The sequence below is a fragment of the Vulpes lagopus genome, chromosome 13 (genome assembly GCF_018345385.1).
Source record: "Vulpes lagopus strain Blue_001 chromosome 13, ASM1834538v1, whole genome shotgun sequence".
Taxonomy (NCBI): domain Eukaryota; kingdom Metazoa; phylum Chordata; class Mammalia; order Carnivora; family Canidae; genus Vulpes; species Vulpes lagopus.
Genome location: NC_054836.1, coordinates 12,703,853 through 12,719,751, shown reverse-complemented (window position 1 = coordinate 12,719,751; position 15,899 = coordinate 12,703,853). Strand labels below are relative to the sequence as shown.

Genomic DNA, 15,899 nt, shown 5'->3' with positions numbered 1-15,899 from the left:
ACTTGCTCTAAGATTTAAAAGGGCACCCTGGCTGCCATGTAGGGAATGGATTTTGGAGGCTGGGATGGAGGAGGGAAAGATGAATCAATTGGAAAGCTTTTGGAGAAATGTAGCCTACAGAAGTTGGTGGCTTGGGCCAGGGTGGTAGCAGTGGAAACCAAATAAGTGAAGGTACTAGATAGGCAGATGCCCTGAGAGGTTCTAGGTGAAGGAAACAGACATGCACATTACATGTACATTTCATGTATAGAGGCTACAAAGAAAAAAAAAAAAAAGGCATGATGTGGCTGCAACTATCTCTTGCCAGAAGAACTTTGGAACAAATGCAGTGAGTACAAGCAGATGGCTGGAAGAGGACTTTTCCAATCCAGATGAGCAAAGACTTTTTTGCTGTTTACTATTGTGCTTAGTCCATTGTGTCAATATTTAAGTTAGAAAAATAGAGATACTATTTCAGAAAAAAAAAAACTAAAAAAAAAAAAAACCCTCTGCTTTCCTATAGATAACTAGGTTAGCCTTATTTTTCAAATGTATATATTTAGTTCATTTAGCATCTCAGTGTCCTCCCATAGTAAGGTATTTTCTTGTCCAATTCTCACATTACTAAGCGCTGTGGCACTGGTGGCTGGTCTAAGTTGCCTCTCTACTCTGTAGTTTCCCTCTGTTTTCCACCCTTCTACCCTCTTCAGAAGTGGAGAATGCCTGGTAATGTTGAACAAATTGAGAAGGCTAAAATAGCACTTTGTGGTCAAGTTGACGAAGCTGAACCAAATTGTAGAATCAAAGCCAGTAACTGAACAAGACAGACAAAAAAAGCAGATACTTTGTTTTATTTATCCAAATAAATATTTATCGAGGCCTTATTTCCTCACTTTTCTTTGCCACTTAAGACTGAGTCTGTGAAATGGAGGAAAAGATTTTGATTACATAAAACACCTTGCAAGGGCTCCCTAAAATCTAAGAACTCCCTTTATAGTAGCTACTGATGAGCGGGCAGATTTGTGTACTTGCATACTAAGGAGTAAAGAATGAACTAGAATAATAAGGTTAATGAATACGTGTGGTGAATAGAGATAAATACTAAGCCCAAGGGCAGTCAGAAGGGGGTAGGGAGGATGCTTATCTTATCTATCTTTAAGATTTAAGTGCATTATAGATACTATTTACAGATACCTGTGAAACTCATTTATATTTAGAGCAACAATATTCTTTTTTTTTTTTTTTTTTAACTGATTCTGTGATCCATTCTTATTTTCTGGAGACGTCAGTGGAAACTGATCTGGGGTTTTTAGATAAATGGTGATTTGATATTATATATAAAGTAGATATTTGTTGTTTCTATATGGAATGCACCCGTAGGAATACAAGGCACAGAATGAGTTTAATCTCTACCACTTATATACAGTCATTCTAATGGAAAGAGGTATTTGGTAGATGAAAAGGAGAAATTACTGACATAACATATTTCCACTAGTTTTGGCTCTCTCTGGGTAGAATGAGAAACAGATGTGCAAAATTCAGGCTGGTAATTTCTGTGCTTATTTTCAAGGCTAGTTTAGGAATTAGAATTTTGGGATAGGAACCAATGGTTCCTCTCTCAGTCCTTCCAGTGAGTTTTCAGGTCATTTGACTTCCAAGTAATCATCTATAATGGCGATGTGAGAACTGCCACTTATTCCAGTAACAGTATGATCTGAGCATACAAATTTTCATGTCTGCGGGGAGAAACCAACTGCAACAGACTACACAGATAAGAATGATGCCCTGATGGCATAGGACATGATTATTAGCGATTCAGGCAAGTGAAAGCATTTTATCACTATATTTTGGGCATCAAGGTTTTTTTTTTTTTTTGCGCTCTATATTACTTACCATTTATGATTTGGGGTAATGCTGAAGTCCTCAAAGCAGGATATCACATACACCTTCATAGAGAATACAAACCTAAAAATGTTGTGCTTTTTATGCTAGTAATGTATTGAAATGCCATGCTATCTTTACAAATACTTTACCATATTTAGAATCAAATGAAGAGGAAACAAAAGCCGCTTCAAAGACACCTTTGCCTATTCACTACAATATCAGAATGACTTCCATCAGCCTTCAATTTGTTTGCACTCAGGCTCCCAGAAAAAGTTTCATTTCATAACATCATTTGAGAAAACCTACCACTCTTCATGCCCACATGGAAATGTTCCTGTACAAGCAGAAGAAATAAACTCAAATGTCTGGAAATCACCATGGTCTGAGTATTTTTCCCTTTTTGGCCCTAATTACCCTCTGAGAAAACAGCAGCTTTTTTTTTTTTTCCCTCTCACCCACTGTGAAAGTTATGAGATTCTTTTGCTCAAATCACCCACAAGGAAGGCTTGGGAAGTTCACGTTCCTTAGAGAGTTGCCAATTCTGCTAAAGAAGATGAAATGCCCATATCTCACGTGTCATGCCCCACGGCCAGCAAGAGAGAGAACGAGTGTAGCGTGGCCACCGCAGGTCAGCCTAGCCTAGGGAGCCTTGCAATTTCACGTAGAGGGTCAGCCAAGGCATTCACTCAAAAATAAGAACATCGGGGCCATCACATGGCATCTTGGAACATCTGTGGGGGCCTGTCGGTGATTTCTGGGTCAGGGGCAGAGGTACCGGATTCCGCCTGCTTACCCCGCGGAAGATGATGAGTAAAGGCTCCTCGCTTACCTGTGAAGTTAATTTTCAGCAAATAGTCCTTGTACAACTTCTTCCCGTCCAGGATCTTCATCGCATCGCAGAGCTTGGTGGTGTTGGGACAGAGCGTGCGCTGCATTTTGTGCAGGGCGTGCGCCATGGCGTACACGGCGTTCACCACGAACATGATCTTCGACTCCTGCTCGTAGTTGCTGCTGTCTATGGCCAAGTGCCTGTCGCACGCGCGCCGGTGGCTCCGCTGGTTCTGCAGGCTGCACTGGAACTTCTGCTCCCAGAAGTCCCGGAACCAGGGGTTGCGGTGGTTGGTGTAGGGGTCGAGGCTCTGGAAGTAGCGGTCGAACTGGCGCACGGGGTGCGAGGCCAGCTCCAGCGTGATGGCGCCGTCGGCCACGTGCTCGCTGCCCTTGACGATGCTCTCCTGCGCGCCCCAGCCGTCGCTGGCCACCCAGGTGAACGAGGCGTTGGCGCGGCCCGCGGCGGCCAGCAGCTCGCGCGAGTCGTCGCTGCGCATGAAGAGGACCACGACGCGCGCGTTGGGCTTCTGCAGCAGCTCGCGGATCACGCTGTCGTAGGACTTGCGGATGTTGGAGCGCCCCACCTTCTCGGCCGTGGCGATGCAGATGCTGCGCTGGCGCGCTTCCTGCTCGAAGGCCTCGATGCCCGTCTCCCCGTAGTCGCCCTCCGACGCCACGGTGGACACGTAGGTCCAGTTGAAGAAACGCAGGATCTCGGCCATGGCCTTGGCCTGGTAGAAGTCGGGGGGCACGGTCCTGGCGAAGTAGTCATAGCGCGACTTGTCGCTGAGTTTGGCGCTGGTGGACGCGTAGCTGATCTGAGGGATCTGGAAGAGGCGGAGCAGGTTCGCCACCTGGCGGGGAGGAGAAAGCGACAGGGGCCCGTTTTAGCCGCCTGGAGGTGGTAGAGGGACGAGGAAAAGGAGTGATCCCACCCAGACTGTTCAGCCAGCCCCCCCTTTTCACCTCCGGGCGGCTGACGTTTGCTTAGCCCTTTGCCAGACACCCCCCTCCCCGCCCCCCGCCCCCCGCCCCCCGCCTGGACACTGGGGTTGGGATACGAGGGAGGAGGTTTCCAGCAGGTTCTCTGTGCTCTGGGAAAGGGTATCCGTGGACAAATGAGAAGGGGGGCCTGCCTGTCTCCTAGGCTTTTTTTTTTTTTGCTAGGCCTCGCAGGCTGCAATCCATCCTGTTCAGGTGTCTTCCCTGCGGTCAAGTTTCTGCAGCCTACCACAGCTCAGTCAGGCAGTGAGCTACAGGGAATCGGCCACACTGGCTTTTAGACAACTTGGCTGCGGTTGTATAGAGAGAGCCTGGGTGTTGTCTGATTCTCACTTCCCCCTCTTTTGCTAAAAATGGCCATCTCTGAAAGAGTTTAATTTGGGAACCTTATGCCACATGGACAGTCCAAATTAGACATTTATTATCTAGGTTAAGAAAAAAAAAATCAATTCTTTTTGGTCCACTCCAAATTGTAGGCATATGCTTTTCTAGACTTCCAAAAAGCTTGACCGACATTTTCTTTGCTTTCCTTTTCCTTTTAAAATGTTGTTTCTGTTTGGACCATGTGGAAGGAAAGCACACAAATGCTATTCTGGTGGTATTTTTGATTAAAAAGCAAATAAGGAAGCATTAAAAACCTTATCAAGAAAGAACCATCTACTTCAAGATTTTAAAGCTTGAAAAAAGACTTAAAATTTGTTATGATTCACCTAATCAGTAATATTTCACCGTTCTTATTTATTGCAGAATAAAAAAAGGAAAATAACACTAGCTTATCAAGGGGCATTTTATGCATGGAGGATTTGCATGAGTATATATCTCAAAATATCTGCACCCATTATATGCATATCTAATAATAAGTTTAATTTTTCCTGGATACTTCACATATTCTGAACACTTCTATCTCTGTACTGACTTCCCGTAAGTTACGTAACATACGAATTGTATTTTAATCAGAAACAACATTGAATATTCTGGTATACTCTATGAGTACTTTGAAATTTTCCTTCTGGAAATTGTGGTTTCAGGCTTACATTTGACATGTAGGAAGCACAGCTTGAAATAGGCAGCTGTTAGCAAAGAGCACAAGTAACCTAAAACAACTGACATCTGAGTCCAGATTAATCATCATTTCATCTGGCAAAGGAAACCAACAGCCAAGTTCATACACAGCCACACAGCATGTTCTTGGAGATCTGGCCTGCTATTAAAACCAACACTTGATATAGCCCAAAGCTATCAAAAATGTTTTCTATATCTTTTCAAACCCTGGTACTTCTCACTTAACTACAAATAAGAACAGCTAGAAAATCTGGCACTGGCCATGCAAAACAAAGCAAATTTAAGAACCAAATCTTTCTTGCATTTGGTAAAAAATAATAATAATAATAATAATAATAATCTAGGATATGGATGAATTTGGGAAAATAGAGGTAAGCGGCTGAGAGGCTGGGTGGCTGAAGACTAGTATGCCATTTATTTCTTCTTTTATCAGGACCAGGATACCCTGAATAAAATGACCTGCATTGACTCATTTGAACACGGAAGTATTGCTTGTTTGTTCAGCCTGATTGATGTGGGAATAAGCATGTACTGTCATTACTTCTAGACTGATTACCTGGCTTCCTTCGGATTTCTGTACCATGGTGGCAGACTGGCAATAAGAGAGAGCCCTGTCTGTGCATAGGCTTGGCTTGGTAATGGTGTTTCCGGGTAGCACTGGAGAAGCTATCTCCTCTTGATGCTACAGTTTATGCTCATCTTCAAGTTACATTCAGCAAGACCTTAACCCCTCAGGGAGGCAGGGAATGAAAGGACCTAAAAAATGCCCAGAGATATTATTTTCTGGCAGCTAGGAGCCAAGAAAGTGCCAAAACTTTCTTCTCCCAGAGGGGCAGAAGTAATGAGGAGCTGCTTAAGAAAAGAGTTCTTGTCCGTTGACTGATAGGATCCTGTGGCTTCACGTCCACCTCTCCAGGATATCTGGAAACAATTTTTAGACAAGGCAGGCTGTACAATGGAATGAACTATGTATAGAATATCGTCAGTGTGAAAAGGATTCCCTGCACTGGGAAGGGCCACGATTAGCTGTGGCATGTTTGGGAGTTTGGTGGGCTAGAATAAAACTGTGATTATTACAGTTATTATAATTATTCACAGTGTGTGGCTATGAATCTGAAAGGGGAAGAGCAGAAAGATATCCGGGTGGGAAGAACAGGGGAGAAGAACAGAAGCGATGTTGTGGCATACACCATGGATTGTCTAGCTGTTGTTGGTAGGAGCTTTCTTATTAACATAAAGCTTGAAACTAGGGTTGGGGGATATCCAGATAGTTGTCAGCTGGATGTTTCCTATCTCATTTGTCTAGAAAGTGGGCATCTGAAGCATTCCTGACTTGCTTTACTGGCCATATGGTTTCTCTGAGAAAGCATGAAGGAATAAGGGGAACTCCTACACTGGACATCATTTTAAAAGTAAAAGAAGAACCATTTTGGGATGGGGAAGTAATGTGAAATTTTGGAAGAAAATTATCCAATTATATTATTAGCAGGAGTGGAGGAAGGAGAGTGAGGATCAAGCTATATATATTTTAGCAAAAAATGGTTTAAAAGTAGAGGTACACTCCTCATGGACAGAGACTAAAAAGGTACATAGCTTAAGAGAGAGAGAAATACTTAAAAAATAACTCCTACAATATAGAATAGATTCAGTAGAGCATGAAAGACAAGATCTCCAGACAACTCACTGGGTTGCTAGCCTACATGGGGACATTTGAGTGATAACAGAACTAGTGACAAGGGATGGTTGTTAGAGGCATGCCAGGTCCTCGGGCATGCCCACGGACAGCATAAAAGATGGGAATGAACCTGAGAGAAGGTTCTGTGTAAAACTAATGCACAGTATGTGAAAATGGAGGAAAGTGATTGCTTTTGAATTCATTTTGAATTTAAATTATGTTTCAGGAGAAGATTTGGTGAGAAGAATCATTGGCTAGTGAAGGTGATTCCAGATGGTGAAAGGAAAGATCATGTCCAGTCCCTCTGGCTTCTTCCTTTCTGCCAGTGAGAATGTTCTCTAACCTGGAGATGGTGATACAATTATTTGAAAACGTTCTCTCACATCAATGTGTGAGAGAAGACCAAACACAAACCCGTAATCATGTTATTTGAGTTTGCTTCCATTTCTGAGTTCTGGAAGAAATAGCAGATTAATCTATGGAATCACCATTAGTAATCTCTGAGAAATCAATAATGGGAGGACTGTCAGAGAGTGAAAAGGGAGGAGGAAGGGCAAATTCAGGAAATGTAAATTAAGAGTTGAATAAATCAATATGCAGGATGTATTTCGGTAACTCTACAATAGAGTTTTATTATTATTATTATTATTAGAGAGCATGCAAATGCTTAGAAAGGTACAGCACTGATTCACTAAGAATGAATTTCACTAGAGAACATCTCAGCGTTAGTAGAACTATTTAGGGAAGAATTGTAGCCCTGGAGGACCTTGACTTCAACAAGGCATTAGTAATATTACTTGGAGTCTTGTGGAAAAAGGAAACTGATAGGAATTGGGTGAGAAAATTGAATGTATTCAAAGAGAACAGTTAGGAACAAAGTCTATGAGGTCGTCAAGTAAGATTAAATTTTTATCAGCGACCTTGCAAAAAAAAAGTAAATAAGCCACATGATCTTTATGTTTTAGAGCTGGAAGGAACCATGAAAATGATCTAAGCCTTTTGTTTTATAGACGAGGAAGCTGAACCTCACAGGGTGAAGTGACTTTCCAGAATTTACACAAAATAAACAGAAAAGCTGAGAGCCTAATCTCTTGATTTCTCCATAGGACTAGACACCCTCCCTGGTAATAAGAGCATAGGGAGAGACATGAATTTATAGATTGAAGTTAAAATGACAAAAGTGAACAAAGAAAAAGACTAGGGGAAATGAGGTTACAAATGCAAAGCTGAGCATTGCAGTTCAGCACCAGAAATCCAAGGGGAGCTAAAATCAAAGATGGATTATTGAAGGTTTCACTCCCTTTAGACATCAGTTCACAATTCCTCAACAGTGAATAGGGAGGAACTATCCCACAGTCTCTATTCTTTGAGTTACTATTGACAGACTACCCTTTTTGGGAAGCCTTTTAAGGATCCCTTGTGCTTTTAATAGTCCTAATATTTTTGTGCCAGCTAGAGTTCTAGCTGTTGTAGATGTATTTTCTGCTTTAATTCCCATAGCAATGTTATGCAGTAGATACTACCATTAGCCTGTTGTATAGGTTGAGGAAGTGAGGCACGGAGTGCCTCAAGATCTTGCTAAAGAGCCCAAAGTGATAGGATTTGGCACTGTGTTCACCTTCCCAGACTCAATCTGTTCTGCAGTCCAAGCTCTGAACCTCTCCCATATGCAATTCTTCTCACTTATACTATGGGCATGATATATTTCAAGTTATAACGTTTGTCTTTTTATAATTTCTGATAGCATAAGCTCCTTGATGTAAGGGCCATGAGTAATCACTCCTTGTTATCAAAAGTATATATATGTTTTTTTATTGTTCAATCTGTATTTTCCAGTGACTCTGTAAACATTTGTTTTCTGATTGGCCATCTTCAGAGATAACAGCAGTTGTCTGAGAATCCACTGGGAAATTTTAACTGTGAGTTTGAAAGCTTCAAGCTATAAATATCATGATCATGTTTGGCTTCATGATTTACGTGAGAAATGCACTGACCTTATGGCAGAGCCTGTTATTTCCTAGGGCTGGAGAGGCTGCACACAGATTTAACAGAACCCATTCCCCTATGTAGCACAGATTATAGTTTGATATTCAGTACTCACACACCTTGGAGTATCCATTTTCTGAATGGTTTGAATTTATGCAGGACTAGCCATTGCCATGTTTTCATTGTAACCTATATAAGTCACAAATATATCAACCCTGTTGGCTTGAGTAGAAACATTTAGAATGCTGGGCATGGCCAGGTACTATTACGCACTTTAGCAGATGACATGGTCTAAAATTAAGACTTCTTGTATTAATCTCATTTTTGTAGCTGCAAGCTGGAGTTATTTTAGGATGGGCATGAGCTGCAATAGTTGTCCAACAAACCAGTGTTACGTGTGTTGACCACCTGCCACCATTTCCTCATTCTTATACCCTCCAGAGGAACTCAGTTCCATGTAATCCCTCCAATGTGTTATGTTTCCTGTCTATGCATTAAGTTCACTGTATACGATGTTCTCAAGTCTGCATGCTGTTGCACATGCTGTTCCTTCTGCTTAAAATGACCTTTACCACTTGTCTGCTCAGTGCCCTGGGAAACCTTTCTTGATGCCTCACTTGAAGCTGAGTTGTGCCCATTATCTGAGACTCTTGAGCTTCTTGATGTATTTTCCCCATGGTGTCAATCAAAGTATAATAATAATTTCTATTTGCTAATTCCTCTACTGGAACAAGAACTCTTAAGGACAGGGGATGTGTATTGTTAATTTCTGTTTCCTCCGTGCCTTGCAGAGTAGAGAGATGTTCCATAATGTTTGCTAAATGAATGAATTGATTAATGAGTGGGTAGTTTGCTGCTGTCCCATGTAATCTTTTCTATTACAAGGATAGATTTCTGTGGGGAAAAAATAGCTAGCCATTAGCAGGCAATGTAAAGATACTCTCAAACACTGTTGATAAACAATTTGGTGTGCAATGTGGATCCTTCGCTAATTATATTCAGTTCTCCACTAAAATGAGGTGACACACAAGACATGGAATTGGCTTAGACATTAAGGAATCTGGAGCAAAGAATTTCATACTATTAAAACTGATGTCTTCAAATTATCTCTGTGTCATTAATAAGGAGTACACAAAAGGGAGTCAGTATGATCAACTGGCCATGAAGCCAATGCCTTTTAGGCTAGAAAACTGTCTTTTTATTCAAAGGAAGGAAAACAAGGGGCCTTATCCATGAAATCTAGTTCTCGAATAACATAGACCTTAAGTAGGAGTCATATAAATGTATATCTAGTGCAGGCTTCACCAAATGAACTGATAGTAAGGTCTGCTGGTAAGGTAAAGGTTTTCTGGAGACAAATGCACCGTGTACAGGATACAATACATATGCAGCCAGACACTCAGCACTATCATCATTTGCTCTCGTTTTCTTTCTTGGGAATGTCTAAAGCTTTCCCTTTCCAATAATATCTGATTGTGGACTGATTCTACTGTAGGCATCAAAATCATCCTTATGCACTTTTGGGAATTTTAAAGACCAATTTATTTGGAAGTTTTACTTCTCCTGACACTTTTTATCAAGTCAGGAGGACTCTTCTTTTTAGGACTCCAGGTGTCATGCTTCATTTCAATGATGTTCTGATCATGAGATCAAAAGGGTATGAACTGTGGGAAAGAGCTCAGATAATCTGTTCTTTGATGTTGTGAAAAGGGAATATGAATTCGAAATTTCAGGTACCTGTGATCCTCCACATCAGTCCTGCGGCCACCCTTCCCATTCAGGATATCCATGTTGCACCCATTTCAAACACGAGCTTTGTGCCTTCTGTGATGGCATAATGCCAAATACTTTATTCAACAGAAGACAGAAAAGGAGTGTGCGAGTTTAGAGTCTAGTAGAAATAGATTTCCTACTCGAGTGATTGTTCATTCACAAGGATGCTTTTCAGCGCTTTCATTGTCATTGGCATCTGAGACTATGCTAATACATGAACAGGAACAACAATGACTGATTTTTATGTGGAACTGTACTTACCTACAAGAGTTCCAGATGGTGAGAGGCATCAAATTTTTGCTTTCCAAGAGAAGTGCTATCTATAGCGCTGAAGTATATACATTTGAAAAATAACTCCTGTGGCTGTCCTGGGAATTAGAAGCTCAATAATAGCCTCCATGGGTTTGCCTTTGCATTCTTTGCTGCTCCTATCTCTTTGGGGCTGTTTTCTAAGAATAAGTCTATAACTTTAATTGTTTTATCACACATACAGTGCCGAAAGCTTTGTTTCATTCTTTTAATTAAACGATTATATATAAGCCTGGAAGAGAAACACTGAGTGCTGCACTTTGAACCATCTGCTGCCTTATAACACATGTTATTACATAAAGCAGGTTTTAAAAGTTGTGCTGGTAAGAAACCTCAGTGACCCTTCTATTTCAAATGATAAAGTTGCACGGTTAGCTGTACAAAATCCCGGATTGGCTTGTATTTTAAACTGCAACTGGAGGTGGTATATAGTTGAGAAACTGCCTGAGGAATTCAAGCTGTTCACATCACATGAGTTATCTGCCCATAAAGGATGCCAATCATATTGTTATTGTGGAAAGGATTAGTCATTTTTTTTTTTTTGGACCACACTACCTGCAGCACATCTGGGAACATTTTGCATGAAAACAGTTGATTGCAGCCCATGTCTGAAGGCCAGAGATTAATCTGGATTTAGGAAATCACATAATAGAGTGCAGCAAATGCCAGTTTACTCAGTAATCTGCAAAAGTCACTAACTCTTACATGCTGTAGCCCCAAAACACCAAAGATTCATATTGCCTTTCCTATTCAACAGCATGACTCAGTTCCAATGATTTTGTATTGGCGGTCCAGACAAAGGATTCCTTATTCATGGCAAAAACTTACAAAAATGGAGGCACAGTGCCTGGGAGAAACCAACTCATCCCTGGGATGCATGCCCTGCACATTCAACCCTATTAAGTGATGGCAAATGTTTCAAGATGCTTTGCCATTCTGACCACTTGGCAAGGAAATCTGGTCTATATTTGGAATATAATTTTTGAAAGTGTTGCTTCTATTGTATTCTCCCCTGTGTGGCAGTTCCCTCTGTTGGAAGGTAAAGTCAGAGCTGGCAAGAATCAGGACTTTGTCACTAGTAACAGAGGGATTTCCATAATATACCAGGTGGTTATGTCAAAAATAGCATCACCACAATTTTAGTGTCCAAAGTCCCACTGATATACTGCCTGGAGTATCAATGTTTGCTTAGAGCTTAACTCCAAGTGTTTTTGCAACACTGTTCTTTAAATTTCTGAAGTCCATTAATTAGAAAAATGCTCTGTAAGTTTTTAACTGCATTTTTCATAGACCACTAAAAGCACTTCTACTACATTAAATCAATGAAATTTCATTATTATAAACTGCTAAGTGTTGGCTCCTTCCATACTGAAATACTGAGCCTTGTATATATATTGATCCATTTAAAAGGCACATGTTTAACAGTATTTGAAAAGAGAACTTTGTGTTGTTAAAGCAAAATCATATCTCAGATTTAGCTAAAGGAGTCCCATTTCAATTAGCTTGTCAATTTATCTATCTCATAGTATAAACCCTTGCTGATATGTCAGGAATGTCTGCATTCTTTGCTTTTCATCCTATGACCTCCATCATAGACATGTGGCCGCAATAGGAGCTGGTTCTCAGCCATGGGCTATTCTGTTGCCCAGTGGACAGTGGTCCTGATGGCACTTGTTTTTCACAAGAGTAGTTTCCAAATAAACACATGACAGAAGGGGAATTAATTAAGGAGTAAATTAACCCTAAAGCAAAGGGAAAAAAACAGTGCATCTTAGATAATTACCTCTGGTGAGAAATTTCTACAATGTAACAATGTTAACAAAAACATTTCAAAATTGCTGTTGCCTTCTTCCCTATGATAAAGTCCTTGAACAACATTGTCCTTTTTTTTTTTTTTGGAGGAGAGGAAGCAGGAGCAATGAGGGGAGATTTCAAAACAATTGACTTTGTGAGATTGCTTTAGAATGAAAAGTCTGGAAAGGAAATAAATAAAAGATTCTATCTGAGATAACATTTGAGTTGGAGTTTTCTGAAGCTTAGGCTATGTGATGGGATGATCAGCATAGCAGTGTGGGAGGCAAGCTATAGGGATCCTAATGTTAATTCTGCTACTTGCAAAAACGGTAGAGACTTGAACTAGGTACCTGACCTTTATGACCCTCAGTTCCTCCAAGAATTGTTTCTCTTAGACTGGAGATGTTAAAAGTTAAAAAAAAAAAAAGCTAAAAATATTATATAATTGTATTATCAGTAATAACATGTACTAAAATCTAAATGTTAAATGCTTATTATGTGTGAAACACTATTTTTGTGGGTTTTATGTATTTTCTCATTTAATTCCTACCAGTAAGAGAGTACTACCAATCTCTCCATCGTAGACATGAGGAAAAAGGCAATGAAAGCTTAAATAAATCCTAGTCAGCCCACATGCAGAGTTTTAAATCAGTGAGCTGAAATTTTTCAAGAAAGGTATGCTAAAAATGTATAGTTGTAGCATGTCTGTACTATGATCACTGTATCTGCAATATTGAACTTACTAAATGCAACTATCATCTTTAATTTTCTGGTGAAAGACCCATAAAGATGGATTTGTGAATGGATCTCTAGAGCTGTCACTGCTTTTCATGAGGACAGGGTGATGTTTCCTTTTCTTTTGCATTAAGTATGTGCACAGTATGTGACATACTTGGCACTCTGATGACTCTTTATGCAGAGAGACTGTGTAGAGCTAGATTGGACTACAGACGTGATCCTGACTGTATCTGGGATGGCCCTGGGTGCCCAGCTTTGTTACCTTGGACAGTTGTCTCTGGAATAGTCAGTCTAAGGACAAATGAAATAGAAACCCTAGAGCTGCTCTCAAATTGAGGCATCTTTTGTGGCACGTGTGTAGGCAATGTAGGAGTGAGAAGTGGGGACACTTTTGTCCCACATGCTCAGTTTCCTGCATCATTTTTCTTTTGCATCAAAACCAGATTTCCCACTGTAGGAAAATGCTTATTTTAAGTTTATGAGCATCTAGACTAATCTAGAATAGGTGGGTCATAGCTATGACCCACAAATCCAAGATGTGTTTAGGGATCTTCAACCTTCTCGATATGTAGCAGGTTATCATCCTGTTAATTCTTTCAATTCATTAAAAACAATAACAACAACAACAACTACTACTACATTTATTCTTACCCTGGTAGAGACATTATCCTAAGTGCCCTCTGTACAAAGGCAAAAGGTGGTTTATAGTTTCATAGAAGAATAGATACACAAATAAACTATTATAGTAGCAGAAGTGAGTATTTATGTAGTGGAAACGTGGGAAGCGTTTCTCAAGAAGGGTAGGGTTGGAACTGAGAACTGAAGGTAGATAGGGTTTGGCAAGGCCTATAGACAGCTAAAGAACATTACATTCCAGGTGGAAGAAACACTGTGTTCTCACTTTCATGAGAGAATATGCAGATCATATCTGAGAGACTATGAGAAAGCAGCTTTCCAGGGAGCCTTCAGAGGCAGGCTTTCTGTTTACACTGATCTGAATGTCTTTTTCCTGTTAACGTCCATTCCTTTCTGTTCATTTTGTTATTCTCTCTAGTCTCCTAGTGCTTAGGATGTCGGTGATACTCAGGTGCTTTTCTTGTACCTGTTTTATATATGGATTTGATATTTCCTAATTTGCTTAAACAGGTCTCAGGGACTCATAAGATGTCTGTTTTTAAATTTTATTTTATATTCTCTCCCCAGACAGACTCTACACAATCATGTTCTTGATGTTCCTGAAATATAAATGCTTGATAGATACTTATTTTCTGATGAAAAATGATTTTATGAGAGCCCTAGTTGTAATATGTCAGTAATTGAGATTCTCGATTCACCAAATTCATAAAAATACTACCTTAATCAAGTGAAGTAACAACTAGCTGGGCTTTTTCAAAGTGATCCTGACAGAAAGAGTCTATTATTTATTTTGCTCCACGTTTTAGATACTACTTCCCTTGTAATCCCTTCTATCCCAATAGTAGAGTATTTTCCTTGTGTAACACATAAAATTAAGAAATGCCTTTAAATGCCATATAGTTCAAATACCAATATATTGCTTCAATCTCCTCAAAAATGGGTCATTTTTCCTTGAATAACTCCAATGACAGAAGACTCACTTCCTCATGCCCCCCCCTGCTCTTTCATTTCTAGGACATCTCCCTTACATTGGCCCTCAGTGTGCCTTGTTCTAGGTCAGTGATTGCCAGTGGGGAAGGACCATAACTTTGTGATTTGGCAAGGCATGGAAACATTTTTGGATGTCACAACTTCATGACTTCAGGTACCGCTGGCATGCAGTCTAGTGGGTGGAGGCCGATGATGCCACAAACCCTCCCACAAAGCACAGGGGCAGCTCCAGCCCAATAGTGCTAACGTTGAGAAACTCTACTCTAGATTCATCTTACATATCCATGGAAAAAGTATAAATTTTTCCATCTAGCAGTCTGTCTGATACTTGGACATAGCTAACTGCATGTTATAATAAGACTAGCAATTCATGTATGACTCTTCCCAAAGCATTTAAATTTAAAGGAGGAATGAAGCATTGAGGGAGGGTAATGCTTCATGCAAACTGACCCATGGTCGACCTCTTTTGCACTGTGGACTTGGATGGAGGAATAATAGAGTGGTGTCTGATTGTGCTGTTCCCCTTGTCCCATCTAGAAACCTACTTACTGTTATGCTTACTGCAGGGGATTTAGTGTAAGGAGTTGTTCTTGTCAGAGACATGATGTGAGCAATGCATGGCATATCCAAATCCATGTCATGATAAATAAGAATGTTATAATGACCCTCTCCCAGGGTAAGAGAGGTCCTCAGATGTGGATATTACTAAAAATTCTGTAAAAGCATCTAACCATACCAGGCATGAGAAAGGAGTAGTGAGATACTCTCAAGGCTCTCTTCTCCCTTTCTATGAGTTCACCTTGTAGATGCCATCTAACCCATGTCCCAATTTGTTGCTGAGGTCAGTTTAACACTCAGGGACACAGCAACTGGGTCAATTTATACTTATACTTTCAGTTAAAATGTGTTCCACACCGCAAGAAAAGCTGAAGAAATGATACAGCCTCTGAAAAGGAGTGAGGAACATTTTGGGGAAGGATTCAAGGGACATTTTTGAATGGACAATTGAGGAGCTCTAACTACAGTCTGTTTAAAAAAGCACAAGCATAAACAATGCTTCAAAATAAGTACCATGTAGACAATTGCTGCGCTAAAGCAACCAACCTGATCCTCTTCTTGAATAAATACTATTTTCCCTCAAAGTGGGTGGATTGCAGGCTTGTAGAGAAGAGCAGAATCATCTTTAAAATGCTTTGAAAAGAAACTGATTCACCAGAGGGGGTGAATAGACCCCATGTGT

The 15,899-nt window shown here is 40.4% G+C and overlaps 1 protein-coding gene across 1 annotated transcript in view; it reads right to left on the bottom strand.

The window, feature by feature from the left end:
• The window catches only part of GRM3 (glutamate metabotropic receptor 3), a 207,147-nt gene that overhangs the window by 67,071 nt on the left and 124,177 nt on the right, over positions 1-15,899 (bottom strand). The window contains exon 3 of the mRNA XM_041727323.1: positions 2,693-3,548. Within this exon, the coding sequence (XP_041583257.1) occupies positions 2,693-3,548 (856 nt within the window). The remainder of the gene's footprint in view (positions 1-2,692; positions 3,549-15,899) is intronic.